The following is a 20,630-nucleotide window of genomic DNA, read 5'->3' as shown; positions in this document are numbered from 1 at the left end:
GATTTCAGGTTAATGGCTATTCCATATAGACTGCTCTTATGAGATTAAAATAAAAGCTCTAGAGCGTGGATCGTCTTCTCCAGCAGCTCTGAACCAATCTCTTAGCATTACCATGGTAGTTTCAGTGGTCTTGCTGAATGAGTTAGCTTCAACACAGAAAATACTTCTATTTCGTTCTTTCCACAAACTCCACAGTATAGCGCAGAATACCCAACATATTGCCTGCTTTGGTGTGTCACTGCCCAGATTGTTCTTCCCTAGTTCCAGGAGATCTTGGATATTATGCGGTGGAGGAGGCATCGAAAGTTGTTGAGTAATCACGTTCCAGATCTGGGAGGAATAATGGCATTCTATGAAGAGATGGTTTATGTTTTCATCTATAGAGTTGCAGAGGGGGCAGTAATCAGGTGCAGGAAAGTTTCTCTTTCGAAGATTGTCCGCTGTGAGCAATCTGTTGTGATATGCAAGCCAGATGAAGATCTTAATTTTTGCAGGCATGACGTGGTTGCGTTGCATTTGGGGGACCAGCATGATCTGTTCACTCGTGTCAAGACGATGGTGGAGGATGTGAAAGTTAGACTTCCTCGTATCCGAGCCATGATCCAAGCAGCTGAGGGGAGGCCGATCAGGGACCCAGCTCTGGCCACATGGCTGAGGGAACTCAAAGATGCTGCCTACGAGGCCAACGATGATGTGCTGGATGAGCTTGAATTCAAGGAGCTTCATGACAAGCTGCACAACCAGAGCAAGGTGAGTGACTTTGCATCCTCTGCTGTTAAGCTTCTCAAGCATTTTATGATGTTCGACGATGACCTCAAAAGCTTGAAGAATCTTATGGAAAATCTTGACAAGATTTGTACTCATATTAATTGCAAAGAAGAACAACTAAAGGACTACAACTTAAGGCAGAAGAGCGTGACCAGAGAGACCAGCTCGATTGTCCAGGATATTGTGTTTGGAAGAGACCAAGAGAGAGACATGATGTTAGATGTGTTGTTCACGTGTGGGACTGGGACTGGTAGCTACCCGAGTCCTGGTGTTCTTCCTATGGTAGGCATCGGGGGTGTTGGCAAGACTACTCTGGCTCAACTTATTTATAATGATGAAAGAGTAGTAAGGCATTTTGAGCGGAGGAGGTGGGTCTATGTGTCTGACAATTTTGTTGTAAAGCGGATCGCTAAAGAGCTGGTATATTCCTCGACAGATGATCGGATCTCCCACGATATTAGTTTGGATGGCATTCTAGTGAAACTTGGAGATGCTACAAGCAACAACAGGTTTTTGTTCGTTGTTGATGATGTGTGGGATGAGACAGGTAGCAAGTGGAAAGAACTCCGTGGTGTCTTAACATCTGGAGCGAAAGGAAGTATGGTCCTGGTGACAACTCAAAGTCCAGTTGTAGCAGAAGTCATGGGCACGATGGACCCGGTAGTATTGAAGAGCCTACAGGAAGATGACCACTGGAGAGTTTTCGAACGTAGTGCATTCGGTGAAAACATTCTCGAGGAAGAGCGAAGGGGAAAATTGCAAAAAATAGGAAGGAAAATATCTGAAAAACTACATGGTTTACCTCTAGCTGGAAAGGTACTGGGAAGTTTATTGAAGTCCAAACTAGATGAGGAATACTGGAAGCTGATCTTATAAAGTGAGTGGTGGGAACATGAATATGTTTTAGATAATATCCTTCCATCTCTGGCTTTAAGTTGCGAACACTTGAATGCAAATCTCAAGCAATGCTTCGCTTATTGCTCGACATTTCCCAGGGGCAATATTTTCGAAAAAGATCGGTTAGTCCAGATGTGGATGGCTCAAGGTTTTATCCAGAATAAGAATCGGGCAAGAATGAGGATGGAGGACATTGGGAGTCAGATATTTGATGAATTGACTACCAGGTACTTCTTTCTACCTACTCTAAATGACAAGTATGTGATGCATGATCTGATAAGAGAATTGGCAGTTCGTGTTTCGTTGGATGAATGTTTGGTCATTAGTGATGAGAAAGGAGAAATTCCGGCGACAATTCGCTTCATAAGGTAGATGTACCCATAACTTGATAGATCGTTTGTAAATATAATAAAGTAATAGTATCCTCCTCTGATTTTTATGTTCATGGGTCCACATATATCACTATGTATTAGACCTAAAACATCACGGGTTCATTCATCTTTTTTCTTAAAAGTTGATTTGGTCATCTTACCAAGTAGACAGGATTCACAAATCGATAATGATTCACAATCATAATTTCAAAGACATTCACCTTGATTAATCTGTCTATCCTATTCTTATTCACATGACCTAGTCTATAATGTCAAAAATAGAAATTACTGACATTATCTATCCTAGGGCATTTGTTCAATGTGTATATTACACCAACAGATTGTGATAATATTATATGCTATATTTTAATTGTCCATGCATAATTGTAGTATCATTCATAATGATATCACAAAAATTATCTTTTATTAAAAATTTAAAATCAAGTTTGGCCAAAAGACCTACAGAGATGATATTCATCAAAAAGGAAGGACAATAATGACACTCATCTAACATGATACTATTAGATTCAAAAACAAGCTGCATAGTTCCTAAAGCTAGAACTAAAATAAGGCTTCTATCTCCAACATTCAAGAACCACTCGTCTTCTCTAAATTTTCTACTGTCTTACAGTCTCTGCAACAAATTATAAATATTAATCAGACTTTCGGTATCCAATACCCAGATAGTAGTATCACAAACAGAAAAATTACAAGGAGTAATCATATAAGTACTTTGCAAAGCAACCGATTGTTTGATTCTCTTGTTCTTAGGCCTGTTTGGGTCAAGGAAAGCTATATAAGCCGGACAATTTCTTTTTCAATGATCCAGCTTCTTACAAAAGAAGCATTCTGTCTGGTTCTTATCAACTTTTGACTTTTTGTTCTACTTTGGCTTAGGATCGTCGGTACCTTTTTTTTGCACCTTCTTCTTCTTTTCTCTCTTAGAGGATTGACGATCTACAGATGAACCTCTCACTATATGCATCGATTCCTTTTAGAGCTGATGGTCCTTCTCAAACATTTACAGTAATCCTAGCAAACTATGGTAGTTCACTACAGGCTTGGTCATTCTATAATGACTCAAGAAGGATAGGTAGGATTTTGATAGCGAATTAAGGATAGCATCCTTGCCTAACTATTCATGTAACAGAAAGTCAAGTTTGCTTAAGCATTCAATCTGCTCAATCATATATAATACATGATCAGTGACTGGTGCCTCCTCTTACATATGGGTATTAAACACTGCGTAGGAGCTTTTATATCTCTCTGCATCCTCAGGGGTACTGAAGGATTCATTCAACATTTGAATCATATCCTCTAGTTGTGCATCTTCGAACTTACGACTAAGTTCACCATTCATTGCTACCCTCATAATGCAACGCACCATCGTACAGTCACTGAGCCACTTCAAATAAGTGTCTCTAGCAGCACGAGGTGCATTGACAGTAGGTTCTCCAAGTGGCAGATCTGTAAGTATGTACAGGATCCTCTCATGCTTTAGGATGATCTTCAACTTTCGATACCAGCTATCAAAGTTGGATTCGATATGCTTGTCACTGTCCAATAGCGAACAGAGCAATAGTGTGTTGGCCATAGCTGAAAAAGAAAAAATATAAACTTATTAGTATAGTAGATTACAAGAAACTAAGAATGAAATATAGAGATTGCAATAAAAATATTTTTCATTGATCAAATAAAGAAGCATACAATGAAAAAAAAAAATAAAAGTTTGATACAAGAACAACGAAATCAAGTTGATCTTCTCGCTGCACCCAATGATGGATGCATCTCCTTAAATCCTTCATCTTTCTCTGTGTAGATAGCGACAGGATGGCTGGAAGGCTTGGTCTAGAAACCTCAAGAAAGAAAGGTAAATAGAAGAGGATATAGAAATATGAAAAGGATAGCGATACTAGGATTAGGACCTCTTCTAGATTTGATGGAAGGCATACTAGGATTAGGACCTCCCATAGAGTTCTTGGGATGTGGAGAATGGATCTATAGAGGAATATGATGTCATGCTAGGGTTAGTACCTCCGCTAGACTTATGAAGAAGAGAGAAAGAGAGATGGGAGCCAACTCAGTGATTCTAACTAATGAATGATCAGACTCGAGGATGGCTCGATCAACCCAACCATCATCAGATAGCACAATAGAGTCATCATATGATGAATAATAATTTCATCATTCAAAAAGAACACTAGATGGATGGCATGTGCAATGTCAATCAAAAATAATGGACTCATTATCATTCATCTTAATGGGAGGCTATGATTCAGTTATCTCCATAACTAGCTCATTTTATGAATCTAATAATTTAGAAGATTTAATAAATTTAGAGAAAAAAAAAGAAGAGATCAATCAGCAGATCACATTCCTATATTAATGCCAATTATAAAGAGTCCAAGTTGTGAAGAACTCTTGGCACAAAACAGATTTTGCACGTGCATGTTGGTGTGGGCAGAAGGAGGAGTCCTTTTGGCATAGGATTAAGATGCACGTGGCAGCCAATATCACTCTCCATCCTCTGATGCATATCTCAAAGTATGAGATGTATTTTTTCTAGATTTTTTGGGATGGAAAAAAAATTAGAAAAAGAAGGATGTCTGGCGCATGTGCGCAGAAGCATCACATCTCTCTGTGATTTGGAGAGTCCTTCTCCTGACCCAATGCTTTCAAATTGGAATAATTTTTTGTGATAATATTTTCTATTTGATAAGATATTTTTGGTGATTTTTTTATTATTTTTTCAGACTTATCAGATGGCCAAACGGATGCTGGAATCTTTCTTGGAGTCATATTATTTTTTATCTTATTTTTCTTAAGAAATTCTTTGATGTGTGAGACTCCAAATTTTTTCTCCACATCTTAATAATTTTTTTAGAATTTTTGGGGACACTAAAAAGAGATTTTGGCATTGATTCATGGCATCCTTTCTTGAAAAGTCCTAATTCCTAGTCTGTAAAAAGGGAACCCCTCTCTTGGACATCCCATGATCAATTCTCTTGTAGATTTTTTATTTTCAGAGCCTCTTCTCCTCCTCCTCTCTTCCTCCTCCAGATCTTCTATCACTTTGCAGGGTATCCCAAGTCTCTCTCGCTCGCTCACTTCTTGATTTTGTTCTGGAATTTTTATGGTGTCCATCATGCCTTGTTCCATGCTCACCATGGGTGCTATTCCCCACTTCAGTCCTTGGTCTCTTGAAGCATCACTTGGCCGCCGATGCTGCCATCATCAATTGATAGTCTTCCGACCGTGCAAGACTGCCAACACTAGGTCTCCGCCGTCTTTTTTTCTCTCTCCTTTCCTCTTGTGTGTTGTCACCCCTATTTATGGTATTGGTGACTATAAACATTGCCCCCATCATACAACCTGAGTTAGAGAAAGGACAACAAACGCTGCATGATCATTATGAACCCTTCATATAATCATCTCTATAAATAGATAACCAACAAAAACACTTTGAACAAGCACAGACTAATAAAGGTTGATACAAGATACAACTTGTGTGTACTTTAATCCTACAAGGTGTTGGGTGGATGTCTGACCAGGATATCACCTCCCAGGACCTTTTCGGTAGTACGCGATGCAACAGAAAGAAAGAAGAAATAAAACAAAAAACAATCAAAATATGTGGATTAGCCACAAAAAGACTCGTCTCCACAAGGCATGCAAACTTCACTATGAAAAAAAAAATTTACAAGAGAAGATCTCACTCTCAACCCTCGTACCCTCAATTTTTCTCTCACAGAAAGTTTTCCTCACAAAAGCTCTCTCTCTTAGAAGATCCTCCTGAACCTTGAAGCGACCGCTGTCTGCTGTCCAAAAGCCCTGCTCCTCTCTACAGCATACGGCAGCTCTCTCTCTTCCTCACGGGGTTTAGGCTTCTGTATAGCGCATCCACAGGATTTTTTTCATGAGAAAAAACAAGCCGCCAAACATTTGTTCCCCCTAATCAGGCCTATTTATAGGCTAAAAACCCAATTAGGATAGCTTAAGGACTCCTAAACCAACTCAATTAAGGCCATAGACAGTTGGATCAAGATCGGGAGCCACCCACACCGTCCGATCACACTTCGATCCATGAAATAGTACTGTGGACCGTGAGAAATGCATGAGAAACGCCCACGCGGTCCATCCACTGGGCCGTGGACTACCCGATCCATGGTGGACTGGGTACATGCCCAAGACGAGTTGCTTGGGCCTGGGCCAGCCCGTGCTCGCGAGCTTGGGCCACACCCCACGGGCGCGCATGGATCGGGCACCCCGCATCGGGCCGCGCCCTGTGCGTCTGGCCCACACGCTACCACGCGCAAGACGACGTCCCCCACCTGTGGCCGCACCACCACCGGCGGTCCTCTATCACCTCGGGTTCCATGCAAGCTTCAAAAGCATGTATCTCGGCCATCCAGACTCCATTTGAGATGATCTTGATCTTGTTGGATTTTATTTTTCATCGCGAGCCTCGCTATGGGCTCAATATGGATCAAATCTTGAGGTATCAAATTCTAACAATCTCCATTTCGACTCGATATTCAGCCTCTTCCTAACTCTGAGAGCTTCTGGATCTCCTCGCCCCCATGTCCTGGGGCAATCTTCTACTGATCATGGATAGGCAAACATGGGAGTCGAGCCAGGTCTCTCGATCCAATCTCCGTCGTATGCTGTGCTCCTCATGACCTGAGACCTACTCGGGACATCATCCTGCGGCAATAGGAATCTCACCTTGCGACGTCGCCTCTCATCCTCCCAAGTCTCCTGTCTCGTGTCCGATCCACCTCCACTTGGAGCTCCACCTGACTCCCGAAGCTTCACCTGACTCCCGAAGCTCCATCTCGTACTGGGTTCCCTGCCAAGTAATAATGTCCTCTGTTCTCCTTCTTTCCCTCTAGCACAATCCTATCACCGCATAGCACTCTCAGGATTTCTCTACCAACTACCGTCCCGTAGCCTCTCGAATCCAGTCTGCTAAGTGAGATAAGACTCCGCCTGAAATCGAGTATGTATCGAACCTCCCCCAATCTTTTCACTGCACCATCATGTATCCTCTAACTGACCGTCCCAATATCTCTGATCGCACAGCGCGATCCATCTGGCAGATATACAGTGCCCTCACTGTTCTTCAGGGAGTCAAACTGCTCCTCTCCGCAACATACATGATGGGTGCATGCAGAATCTAATATCCACTACTGGGAAGAAGTAGATATATTATCAGATATCTTCAGGACATCTCCATCTGAATCGCTCCTGACCGTCGCTACAGCAGTCACTGTCCGATTTTTGAGTTTCGGGCAATCTCTGGCTAGATGCCCCAACTCCTCACATCGGTAATAGCTGGCTTTGCTCAAGTCCCTCCTAGACTTGGACTGCCATCGTCGTGATCTCCTATCGCTCCGTCTACCACTTCTTGCTCCTCCAGAAGCCACCATAGCTGAGCCACCACCACCTGAGCTTGAAGTTGGATTTTTCCTTCTGAGAACCTCATTCTGGAGTATCACCGCAGTGACCTCGTCCATCTTGATGGTGCACTTTCTCACTAGAAGAGCAGTCACCAAGGACTCGTACGAAGGTGGAAGCGATGCTAGCAAAACCAGTGTCCTGGTCTTCTCCTCAATATTTTCACCAACGCTGAGGAGGTCGGTGAGGATCTTCTGGAAGTGGCTTAGATGCTCCTGCACGCTCTATCCCTCAGCCATCCGCAGCTGGTATAATTGCCTCCAGAGGAAAAGAGTGTTGGTGAGAAACTTCACCATGTACAACTCTTCGAGCTTCGACCACAGCACCATCAGAGAAATCTCACTCAGCACATGAATCACCACCTCATCCACAAAAATACATACGGATGGTACTCACCGTCCGCATCTGTAGCCGTCTCCAATCCTGTACCTTCATGGTGGTTGGCTTCTCCTCGCACAAGAGAGCATCGATCAACTCCTATTGGATGAGCACGTCGTTCATCCTTGCCTACCACAAGGAGAAATTGCTCTTACAATCAAATTTGTTGATCTCCATCTTGATTGTTCCTATCTTTTTCATTTTCAGTCTTGCTCACCACTGCTGCAATCTGCATCCTTATACCGCCTCACTCTGATACCACTTGTTGGATGGATGTCTGGTCAGGACACCACTTTTCAGAACTTTTTCGGTACTGCGCGATGCAGTAGTAAAAAAGAAGAAATAAAATAGAAAACAATCAAAATACGTAGATCAGCTACAAAAGGGCTCGTCTCCATGGGGCATGTAAACTTCATTATGAAAAAAAAAATTACAAGAGGAGATTTCACCCTCAACCCTTGTACACCCAATTTTTCTCTCACAGAAAATTCTCCTCACAAAAGCTCTCTCTCTTGGAAGACCCTCCTGAACTCCTGAAGCGACAGCTGTCCGCTGTCCAAGAGCCCTGCTCTTTCTCTCTACAGCGTAGAGCAGCTCTCTCTCTTCTTCACGGGGTTTAGGCTTCTGTATGGTGCATCCACAGGATTCTTTTCGTGAGAAAAAACAAGCCGCCACACGTTTGTTCCCCCAAATCAGGCCTATTTATAGGCTAAAAACCCAATTAGGATAGCTCAAGAACTTTTAAACCAACTCAATTAAGGCCACAGACCGTTGGATCAAGATCGGAAGCCACCCACGCCATTCGATCATGCTTTGATCCACAGAATAGTATCGTGGACTGCAAGAAATGCGTGGGAAATGCCCATGTGTTCCATGCGCTGGGCCGAGGTACAGGCCACAAGCGCAGCGCCTGGGCTCGGGCCGCGCCCGCGCCGGGCACCTGGGCCCGGGCCACGCCCGCGTCGGGCGCCTGGGCCCGGGCCGCGCCCCGCGCACGCGCCTGGCCGGGCCGCGGGCCCGTGCCTGGGCCGCGTGCCCCACATCGGGCCGCGCCCTGCGTGCCTGGCCCGCATGCTGCCGCATGCTAGGCGGCATCCCGCCTCCTGCGGCCGCACCGTCGCTGGCGGTCCTCCGTCGCCTCGAGTTTCGTGCAAGCTTCAAAAGTACGTATCTCGGTCATCCGGACTCCGTTTGAGGTGATCTTGATCTCGTTGGATTCCGTTTTTCATCGCAAACCTTGCTATGGGCTCAATATGGACCGAATCTCGAGTCATCAAATCCTAACACAAGATACTATCATGTTACACCTATAGGTAACAATATAACTAAACTTGCATGTTTAAAAAATTTGGAGTTCCAGTTTCCAGTTTAAAAAATTCAGAATTCCAATTTTCGGTTTGCTCGAGTGATACAATATTATACGTTTTTTCTTCGTCCAATCAATAACATAAAATTTCAGTTTTCGGAACAGCTACTCGACCTCCTCCAAAGTTTTGCTGGAGCACACTCTAAACCAGTCCCTCGGCCAGCCCCGACTCTTTACTAATATGTATTGCTGTTTGCTTCCTCTGCTGAAAATTTTTGTGCTCCTTTGTATACAAATCGCCTGCATATGTCCTCCACCACCATGTCCCATCCTTTCCTCCGAGGTCGCCTAATCAACAGATCTGAGAACTGAGCAGACAATCTCAATTCTTCATCATTATCTGTATAGCCATGAACCCATTCACCATTCACTTTACAAAAGGAGGGTTTCCTCCAATTATCCAAACTAACCGCATGGGGTCGCCACTGGAACTCACCAGGCGACTCAAAAACCAAACGAATGAATAAGAATTCCATTTTCTTGCTGACTCATTCCAGCTTTTGAAACTTGGCTCGCCATAATCCACAAAATTTTCCACATCCGACCTCAGAGCTGCAAATCGGCTCCACAAAAGCCCTCATCCAAGCGCTCTGCTCAGGCTGCTTGCAGGTGTACTGTTAAAATTTCTTGTGCCTCACCAGCCCGCCAATCACCAGGAATCCTCCGAGAACCATGACATCTTCTAACGTGATGGTGGCCTCCCCCCATGTAAAGAGAAAGGAACTGGTCTCCTCGCACCAATAGGCCGCTGTCCCCAAAACTGTCGAGGGGTCGCTCCGAGTTTTGCCAACAGACGCCTCGACCGCCTCAAAAATCCTGGCTTTCTTCCGCAAATCACCATGAATGGGCTCCAGCTTCTGGACCCACTCCTCCCACTCCCTGAGGTGAGGAGGACCTCTGGAGCCTCGGCAGCGACGAAGGAGGCGGCTTTGGGCCGTGAAGGCAGGAAGGGAGCACTGACGAATTCCTTGGCGGAGGCCCGGTGGGGTTGATGAACCAGCCCATTCTTCTGACGAAATCTCTTGGCTCCATTGCGGTCATCATATCTTCCTCTCTTTCTTCCACCAGAAGCGACATTTTTTCCTCTCCCTCCGTTGTTGCTGCCCCGGGGTCTGAACAGATTATCCGAAGGAACGCAAGAGAATACGAGCGAAAGAGACGCATTGAAAAGAAGAGAATAGAGAAGAGAAAACTGACGTGATGGGTATAAGGGAAAGGAATAGAAGGGAGGAGACGAAAGACGAGATGGGTTGAGCGAACGGAAGAGGGTATGTGGCAGTGATGAAGGGGAGAGGAAGAGTTCTGGGAAGCGCTCAAAAAAAGTAGCTTTCTTTGCAATACAGTATCTAGCCGTTCAGGCAGAACAAAAACCATATGAGTCCTCGGTCCCAGGATAAAACAAAAATATATATATATAATTTTTTAAATTTAAAAATATATTTTTATTAATATATACTCTATGGCCAAATAACATATATCAAGTAAATTAATCATCTAATAAATTGATACATATATATAAATAAATAAATATATTATTTTTAAAATAAAATATTCAATAGTACATAGTATATAATCAAATGATACATATTTAATAAATTAATCATTTAACAATCAAATACATATCTCTAAATAAATTGATATATAATTTTTAAAATATATATACAAAATATGATCAAATGATACATACTTATCAACTTCTTAATATATATGACAATTTTTTTAGATATGTATATCTAACAATAATTTAATGCATATTTCCAGATAAATTGATACGTAGTTCTCAGAACATATTTTTTATCTAGAAATATATATTGGATCATTATTGGATGTGTATCAAAAAAGTTTACAATATGTATCAAGAAGTTGATCAATGCATAGTATCACATTATGTAGTATGTATTGATGAATATGATATTTTAAAAATATGTATTATTTTGCTTGAAAATATTTATTAGATTACTTGATAACTAATCTGCTAAATGTTAGCTCACTATACATTGTATATCAATAAATTTTATATTTTAAAAATTATATATCGATTCATTTAAAGATATATGTTGACTTATTTGATGAGTAACTTGCTCAGCATGTATCACTTGGGTATATAGTATATATCGATAAAAAGTATGTTTTGAAAATGAAAAAAAAAAAATTAACTGATGACTTTATTAGCAGGGGTCTTTGATTTTTAGATTTCTCTTTTCAAGGTGATTGTTAGAAAAATCCATCTCATATTTCTTTGTTCGGTGGCCGGCCCATATGTTTTTCTGGTTTGTTGAGATGGGTGCTGAATGTGCCACTGTCATCCTGCATACACAACCTTCATGCTAGGTGACCGAGGGGTGTGGTGCGGTGTTCCGCATGGCCAGGGAGGTTTGGCCAATTTGTCCCATATAGCGGGCAGCGGAGGCTATCACTTGAATTGGGTGGAAAGTAGAATTGGCACTTTGCAGGGGAAGGGCGTTTGTTGTGACTGGGTGGAAAGTAGAATTTGGCGTGACATGGGGTGGGGGCCATATCATTCATTCATGGGTGGAGGTTACTAAACTTATTATCAGTCCATCAAGAAGTATCCTGAAGTAAATGGTTGAATCCATCAACTATTCACTCAATAAAATAAATCTGACAATTTTTGAAAATAAAATATATTCATGATACCAGCGTGTTATCATGCTGATGTCACTGATCTGATCGCCCGTTCGAACCAGAGAACTAACCGGGGCACTGGAGTTCATTACCTAAATAATTTTAAAAAAAAATTATTTATCAAAATAATATATTTTTTTAATTTATTTATAAAAATAATATAAATCTATAAAACATCATTTGAAATCATGTTTTATAGCCGCCATATCACCACCCTCGCTCTTCCTCTTCCCTCCACATAGATGATAAAAAAAAATTAAAATCGCCATTTGAAATGATGTTTTTGAAAACGTCATTTCAAATGGTATTTTTCAAAACATCATTTGAAATGACATTTTCAAAAATACCATTTCAAATAGCTATTTTAATTATTTACTTCTAAAAAAAATAAAAAAATAAAAAAATTATAATTTTAAATTTATAAAAAAAAAATTTGATTTTGATTCAAATAAAAATCATCATTTCAAATTACTTTCTCCATTTCAAATTAATTTTTTTAAATATCTAAAAAAAATAGGTCTAAAAAAATAAAAAAATAAAAATTATAATTATAAATTTTAAAAAAATAAAAATATTAATTTTAATTAAAATAAAAATCATTATTTCAAATTAATATCTCCATTTCAAATTAATTTTTGAAAAAAATATCTAAAAAGTACGTCAAAAAAATAAAAAAAACACCATAAAAAATAAAAAAAATAAAAAAAATAAAAATTCTAATTCTATTTTTTTTAAAAAATAAAAATTTTAATGTTAATTCAAATAAAAATCATAATTTCAAATTAGTATCCCTATTTCAAATTAATTTTTTTAAAAAATATCCAAAATAAAAAAATACCTCAAAAAATAAAAAAAATAAAAAAAAACAACATAAAATAATAAAAAAATTAGAAAAAAAATAAGAATTATATTTTTAAATTTTGAAAAAAATAAAAATTTTAATTTTAATTCAAATAAAAAATACCATTTCAAATTGCTTTCCCCATTTCAAATTAATTTTTTTAAAAAATATCTCAAAAAAAGTGAAAAAATATCTAAAAAAATAAAAAATACCATAAAACTAGAAAAAAAAATTAAAAAATTAAAAAAAATTTAATTATAATTTTTATTTAAATTTAAAAAAATCACTGTTTCAAATTACTTTCTCCATTTCAAATTAATTTTATTAATAAAATATCCCAAAAAAGAAAAAATACTTCAAAAAAATTAAAAAAATAAAAAAAATCATAAAAAAAGAAAAAAATTAAAAAAATTAAAAAAATATATAATTATAATTTTAAATTTAAAAAAAAATAAAAATTTTAATTTTGAGACAGATGAGACACACGAGACCCTGTGTATTCATGTCCACAAAACGTAATATTCGATCACTTAAAATGACGTTTTCAAAAATGAGCTTAAATATCAAAAAAATAAAAAAATATAAATTTTAAAAATAAAAAAATAAAAAAAATAAGAAAAAAATAGAAAAATAAAAATTATAATTTAATTTTTTAAAAAAAATAAAAATTTTAATTTTAATTCAAATAAAAATCATCATTTCAAATTAATTTTTTGAAAAAAATATCCCAAAAAAAGAAAAAATACCTCAAAAATAAATTAAAAAAATTAAAAAATACCATGAAAAGAGAAAAATGGCAAAAAAATGGTAAAAAAATAAAAAATATAATCTAAAATTTTAAAAAATATTAAAATTTTAATTTTAATTCAAATATATATCTCAAAAAATATAAAAAAATTAAAAATGTGATAGGAAATGGTATTTTTAAAAACGTCATCTCTCATGGCGTTTTCCCAGGTTAAGACCCAAAAAAAAAAAGAAAAAAAGTAGAACTCACCTTGGCGGTGAGCTCTTCCCTCCGGCATCTTCTTTCTCCTCTCCGGTGGCATGGCGGCGAGCTCCGACGGCGGCAGTGAGGACAAATGGATTTAGATACTGTGTGAGATAGAGAGAACATGTTTCAGAACATTGATGGTGATTGGTGTTGATCCATATAGCTGTGCGCCTTAGTATGAAGTAGCCGATACGCCAGATATGAGATATATGCCGTCACTATATGTTCCACATATCCCATCACCATATATTCCGCAGATATCATTACTAGATGCTGCACAGATGCCACCACCTTTTGATCCATAGATGGCAGTGCCATCTTCTTCCTACATCCCCCAGATGACATCACTGGATATCAATTGGCCACATGAGTATGACACTTTCTTTTCAGGCCCATCCATATATCCAGATGAGAGGGTTGAGGGGGTCGCTCAGTTCGTAAATGATCCGATAGCATCAGTTATTCCTAAGCAGCATGACCAGCAGACCTCTACTGATATAGGAGAGGAGCCATCACAGCAGATACAGGAGCAGGAGCAGCCGTTGAGAACCTTCCTGAGAAGGTCCAAGTGACCACGAGCACCACGACGTCCTTATAGAACTTAGTATTTTTTAGATTTGTACTTAGTATTTTTGAAACTTTTACTGTACTATTTTTTATACACTTGATATTTTTATTCTATTTTATATTATTAATTATTAATTTTATTTTATATTATTTAATTTCAAGTGATCGGATATTATGCTTTGTGGATATGGATACACATACTCTCATGTGTCTCAGAACATTAGGGGAGAAAAAGTTATGCTAAAAGGACTATAAAAATTATAACGTAAATAATAATAATATGTTGGATAATTTAATTATATTTCTTAAAATATCTAAAAATAAGCTAAATCAGACAAGTCAGTGGGAAACCATCAAAGTTCAAGTTGATTTTTCGATAAATGAGATGAATCGAACCGTACTGGTACATCTCGATCTGGTACGGATACGAATAGCTACGTACGGTGCGGTATGGGCCGGTATAGTTCGGTGAGATTTCGGTATATTATGGTGCTTTTACCAACCGCTCGGTGCGATGCGGTTGGATTGCTATAAGTCGGTACGGGGATGATACACATTGATTTTCTATTTTTTTCTCTTTTTTAAAAATTTATTTGAATTAAAATTAAAATTTTTATTTTATTTCTTCTTTTTTAATTAAAATTTATTTTAATTAAATTTAAAATTTTATTTTTTTTAATTTAAAATTATAATTTTTTATTTTTTATATTTTTAAAATTTAAAATTTATATTTTTTTATTTTTTTGATATTTAATCTCATTTTTAAAAATATCATTTCAAATGATCGGATATTATGCTTTGTGAACATGGATACACAGAGTCTCATGTGTCTCATCTATCTCAGAATTAATTTTTTTTAATTTAAAATTAAAATTATAATTTTTTTTATTTTCTTTTATGGCTTTTTTTATTTTTAAATTTTTTGAGGTACTTTTTCTCTTTTTTGGGATATTTTATTAACAAAATTAATTTCAAATGGAGAAAGTAATTTGAAATAGTGATTTTTTTGAATTTAAATAAAAATTATAAATTTTTTATAATTTAAAATTATAATTATAATTTTTTTATTTTTTACTTTTTTTCCTATTTTTATGGTTTTTTTTATTTTTTAGGTATTTTTTCTCATTTTCTGAGATATTTTTTAAAAAATTTAATTTGAAATGGTATTTTTTATTTGAATTCAAATTAAAATTTTTATTTTTTCAATATTTAGAAATATAATTCTTATTTTTTTCTTATTTTTTCTTTTTTATGTTGTTTTTAATTTTTTAATTTTTTTTGAGGTATTTTTTATTTTGGATATTTTTTTAAAAAAATTAATTTGAAATAGGGATACTAATTTGAAATGATGATTTTTATTTGAATTAAAATTAAAATTTTTATTTTTATTTTTAAAAAATTAGAATTATAATTTTTATTTTTTTTAATTTTTTTCTTTTTTTATGGTATTTTTTTTTATTTTTTTGACATATTTTTTTAGATATTTTTTTAAAAAATTAATTTGAAATGGGGATACTAATTTGAAATGATGATTTTTATTTGAATTAAAATTAAAATTTTTATTTTCTTAAAATTTAAAATTATAATTTTATTTTTTTTATTTTTTTAGACCCATTTTTTTAGATATTTAAAAAAAATTAATTTAAAATAGAGAAAGTAATTTGAAATGATGATTTTTATTTGAATCAAAATTAAAATTTTTATTTTTTTATAAATTTAAAATTATAATTTTTTTATTTTTGTTTTGAAAGTAAATAATTAAAGTTGTCATTTGAAATGGCATTTTTGAAAACGTCATTTCAAATGGCGATTTTAATTTTTTTTTATCGTCCACATGGAGGAGAGAGGAGGAGAGAGGATGGTGATGTGGTGGCTATAAAACTCCATTTTAAATGACATTTTATAGATTTATATTTTTTTTATAAATAAATTAAAAAATATATTATTTTGATAAATAATTTTTTTTAAAATTATTTAGATAATGAACTCTAGGGCACTGAGTCACCTTTCAAGCCGATTTTCAAAACATTGCTTAGAGCCATGCTAATAGTCTGACTACTAAATAATTACGTCAGTTAATTAAATTTGAAATAGTAGGTCACCACATTAATACCTGAAATCTGGTACATAATCGAAACAATTTGAAGGGTTGGCATGCTATGTATGCTCTATTTCACATGTTGCACATGGTGACAGGAGTGGTGAGGATGGTGTACCCATCTTGCTTAAGATTCCACGCATGTTTGATCCATGTTTGGTTTTGGTAATATCCTCCTGCCTGAGCTACTAATTAATTGCATTTTCATTAAGGTCGGAACCTCCAAATTCTGTCTGTCATGCTCCGAACCCAATACCCAGATCGGATACGTGATGGCCGTACACTCCTTAGAGCAAGCTCTAAAGAATATGCAAGGTCAAATTAAATCATTGCAACCTTAACATCCATAACAATTTATTTCAACAATAATTCGTAAAATCTTGCATAATTACAAATTAAATTTCTTCAATCATCTGATTAGGTACTATGACACTCTATCTACATATCTGCTGACCCACAATCCAATACCATAGCCAATCATGAGCATCCTATATCTCTGAGGAGAAAAAGAAAGATGAAGAGGTATGAGCTTTACAGCCCAGTAAGAATTTTCATATCACACTGATATAATAATATAATCTGAAAATAAGAATAAACAATAAAACACAAAATCTCATGTTCAATATTCAGAATACTGCAAACATCCATAAATTTACTGTCTTGTTAAAATAGATACATCATCATATGTTAACAGATGAAACACTTTTGTTCAACAATTATTTCATATTTTATCTTTCATTTCTCTTTTCATAATCACATGATTTTTAACCTTTTCTTTCTGGCTCTGGACTATCCAAGTCTATACCTCAGTCGTCATCCGAATCAATTTTCATATAAAAGCCTTTCAAGACTGTCCCAGGATGAGCTCCTGGGCGGCTGATCCACCTATAAGCCAGTGGGGGCTGTCCCAGGCATAAGCTCCTGGCGGACTGTTCCAGACATAAGCTCCTGGCCGGCTGTTCGATATGACAAGGCTAGTCCATACCATATATCTCTTTCTTTTCATTTAATCATTATGTATTGATTTCATCAAATCAATTCTGTCTTACATTATGATCAATTCAGATATGTCATATTCATATAATCATGCCATCAATCTCTGATACATATATATTGACATAACATACTCATGCTCAAAATCAAATAATAGTATCTCAGATATAATAAATTCATCGATCTCAAATCTGACGATGCAAAACCAATGATGCAAGACCAACAGTAAAATAGCATATATATAATAGTGATCATGCATAAGGATTCTTACCTTTATCGATGACTGATCCAAGCACAAAAATCAATGTTCTTCTTTAATTTATGATTTTTTTTAATAAAATATTTTACTTGACATCTTATGTAGACAATCATATCTCTTCGTAAGCCTGATCAAATATAAAAATCATATATGGAGAAAATTATCGATAATCGATCCTAATAACACAAATCTAGGATCTCTCTTAGAATTAATCAAAATTAGGATTTGTCTAAGTATCTGGATCCTCCACTGATCCATAAGACTTTTAGAGAGAGAAAATCCATGAAGAGAGAGAAAATTCTAGAGAGAGAAAGTGAGGAGAGAATCTTCGTATCCTTCAGATAAGATAATCATGATTGAGATCATCAGAGATCCTATCAAGGTGACTCAATATGAATCAAATATTATAAATTTCGAATAAGATCGAGCTGGGATCAGATCTACTGCATGAATTTTGGAGCAATCTCAGATCATCTTATTTTCATCTCAAGTTTATCCTAGGATTTGTGATGAAATCAGAGAGAGAGAGAAAGACTCTAGAGAGATAAAATTCATAAAAAGAGAGAAAGATCTAGAGAGAGAGAATCTAGAGAGAAAATAGAGAGAGAAGGTAGAGAGAGGAGAGAGGAAAGAGAGAGAAAAGAGAGCGAGGAGAGAGAAAAAATTTCTCTCTTTTCTTCTCTTTTTTTTCTATTTTTTTATTTTTATTTTTCTCTTTCTCTTTTTCTTTTTCTTTTTTTTTTCTTTTCCTTCTTTTCTTTTTCTTCTTTCTTCTTCTTTCTTTTTCCTTTTCTTCTCACGACCTCTCTTGGGCCGAAACAGGGCAAGACCGTGAGGTCCCCCCTTGGTGCCCCGAGCTTCGATGAGGTGGGTGGTCTCCGATCGACGGCAACGGAGCAAGGCCGGCCGACAGCAACAGAGCAAGGCCAGCCGGCAGTGAGGTTCGATCGGTAAAGTTTTTTTTTTCCTCAAAAAATAGGGGATTCATCCCCTTTCTTCATGATTTCCGGCCATTGGCCGGTCACCAGTGGTCGGAAAACAAATGCAAAATGAAAAGAGAAGAGATTACCTTATTCCGACAGCCAAGGTGAGCTCCGACGGCCCCTTTCTTCCCAATCAAAAACCCACGGCGCTCTCATGGAAAAATCCCTCAAATTTCTCCAAAATTTCTTTGTAAATACCTAAGTGAGGGAAGGAGGATTTTATAGAGGAGGTCTCCCACCCCGACTCGGACTCCTAGAGGAGAGGAAGAAGACTCCGGTGAGGAGTCTTCCTCCTCCCATCGACTTTCTTCTTTTATTTTTGTTTTGTTTTTGTTTTTTTTTTTTTGTATGGGCTTTGGGCTTTTGGGCTTGGTCCAGGGCCCAAATGGGCCAGGTGTTACACTGTCTTTGGTTATCTTTTATTCTTTCCAGGGTCAGTTTTTTTCTTCTTTTAATCTAGGTATCCTCATCGCATTTCTGTGGTTCAACGTGTCTCTGATTACTAGATAAAATATTACAATATTGTTCTCAAGGTAGACAGCTTTATTTTATGGTATGGATATCAGGTATTAGAGCTTGAACCCCAAAAGATGAGTGCATAGCCATTGGGAAATGTAATCACATATCACAATTGACTTGTGGATGAAATATAACCATAAGTATGTCAGTATATTGAATTCTTGTTTCCCTTAAATCCAACGATCGATCTATTACACTAGCAAGGTACTACATAATACCGAAGTAAGGTATTCAAGAGCGGAAAAGATGATCTACACTCTGATTACATTATCGCAACGGCTTTGCCCATACTTCCAAGCACACCCGATTGTGGTCTTGACTGATCAGCCGTTGAAGGCAATCTTGCATCGACCTGATACTTCGGATCGAATGGCAAAGTGGGCAGTAAAACTTGACGAATTCGACATACAATATTGCCGATGCCCATCAATGAAGGTGTAAGTTATAGCTAACTTCATCATCGAATGTACAGTATTTGATAATAAATTAGAGAATGAAACTGATGATACAATATTGCAGACCATGACACCCAAACCTGATCAAAAATCGACTTGGGTGCTGCATATTGATGGAGCATCTAATGCGCAAGGCAGTGGAGCTGGTCTCATCCTTACAAATTTCGAAGGGATAGTTACAGAATATGCCCTTTAGTTCAACTCAAAATATCAAATAATAAAGCTAAATATGAAGCGCTCTTAGCCGGCTTGAAGATCGTCAAGAAACTTGACATCAACAGTTTGAAGGTCTTCATCAATTCGTAATTAATTGCTGGACAGATCAAGGATGAATTTGAAGCCCAAGATCCAATCATGATGAAGTATCCTTAGAAGGTGAAGGATCTTATATCAACCTTAAAATACTTTGAGATCTTTCACATTCTAAGAACTGAAAATGCTCGGACCGACATACTCTCCCGACTTGAACTACTTCTTTCAACTCGCTGAGTCGAATATTCGTTGAATGTCTCGAATAGCCGAGTATCGATAAGGTTGAGGAGGTATTATAACTCATTGTTGAACCAAGCTGGATGGATCCGATCATCCAGTATCTAACAAATGGGACTCTTCCTATGGATCCCTCAGAAGCCAAATGACTTTGATGGACGGCCTCTCAATATATTATAATGAATGATCATCTCTACAAAAGATCGTTCTCTCTTCCCTTACTTAAGTGTTTGGGACCAACAGATGCCGACTATGCACTTAGAGAAGTACACGAAAAAATTTATAAAAATTACTTGGAGGATAAATCTCTATCCTATAAAGTCCTACGACAAGGATATTATTGACCCACCATGAAGAAAGATGTAGCTGAACTTGTCTGAAGGTGTGAACCATGTCAGAAATATATGAATATCTAGCACCAACCGGCCAGCCAGCTTACATCGATTGTTGCACCATGGCCCTTCGCATAGTGGGAAATTGACATACTCGATCTTTTTCCCCCGGCATCTGTCAGAAAAAATTAATTCTGGTTGCTATCGACTACTTCAT

The 20,630-nt window shown here is 36.9% G+C and overlaps 1 protein-coding gene across 1 annotated transcript; it reads left to right on the top strand.

Annotated features, from left to right (window-relative positions):
• Positions 1 to 342: 342 nt before the first annotated feature.
• Positions 343 to 2,037, top strand: LOC105037784 (disease resistance protein RGA2-like). Its single transcript, XM_029262376.2, has 2 exons — positions 343 to 1,594; positions 1,676 to 2,037. The coding sequence occupies exons 1-2, from the start codon at positions 343 to 345 to the stop codon at positions 2,035 to 2,037; spliced, it is 1,614 nt and encodes a 537-aa protein (XP_029118209.2).
• The last annotated feature ends 18,593 nt before the right edge of the window (positions 2,038 to 20,630 follow it).

The sequence above is a fragment of the Elaeis guineensis genome, chromosome 2 (assembly GCF_000442705.2).
Source record: "Elaeis guineensis isolate ETL-2024a chromosome 2, EG11, whole genome shotgun sequence".
NCBI classification, from domain to species: Eukaryota; Viridiplantae; Streptophyta; class Magnoliopsida; order Arecales; family Arecaceae; genus Elaeis; species Elaeis guineensis.
The sequence above is the reverse complement of the archived record's forward strand: the minus strand, read 5'-3'. Positions and strand labels throughout refer to the sequence as shown.

Coding starts and splice junctions, on each gene's coding strand:
- LOC105037784 (XM_029262376.2), top strand. CDS start 343: ATGGCATTCTATGAAGAGATGGTTTATGTTTTCATCTATAGAGTTGCA. Junction 1,595..1,675: donor AGCTGGAAAGGTACTGGGAA/GTTTATTGAAGT, acceptor AATATGTTTTAG/ATAATATCCTTCCATCTCTG.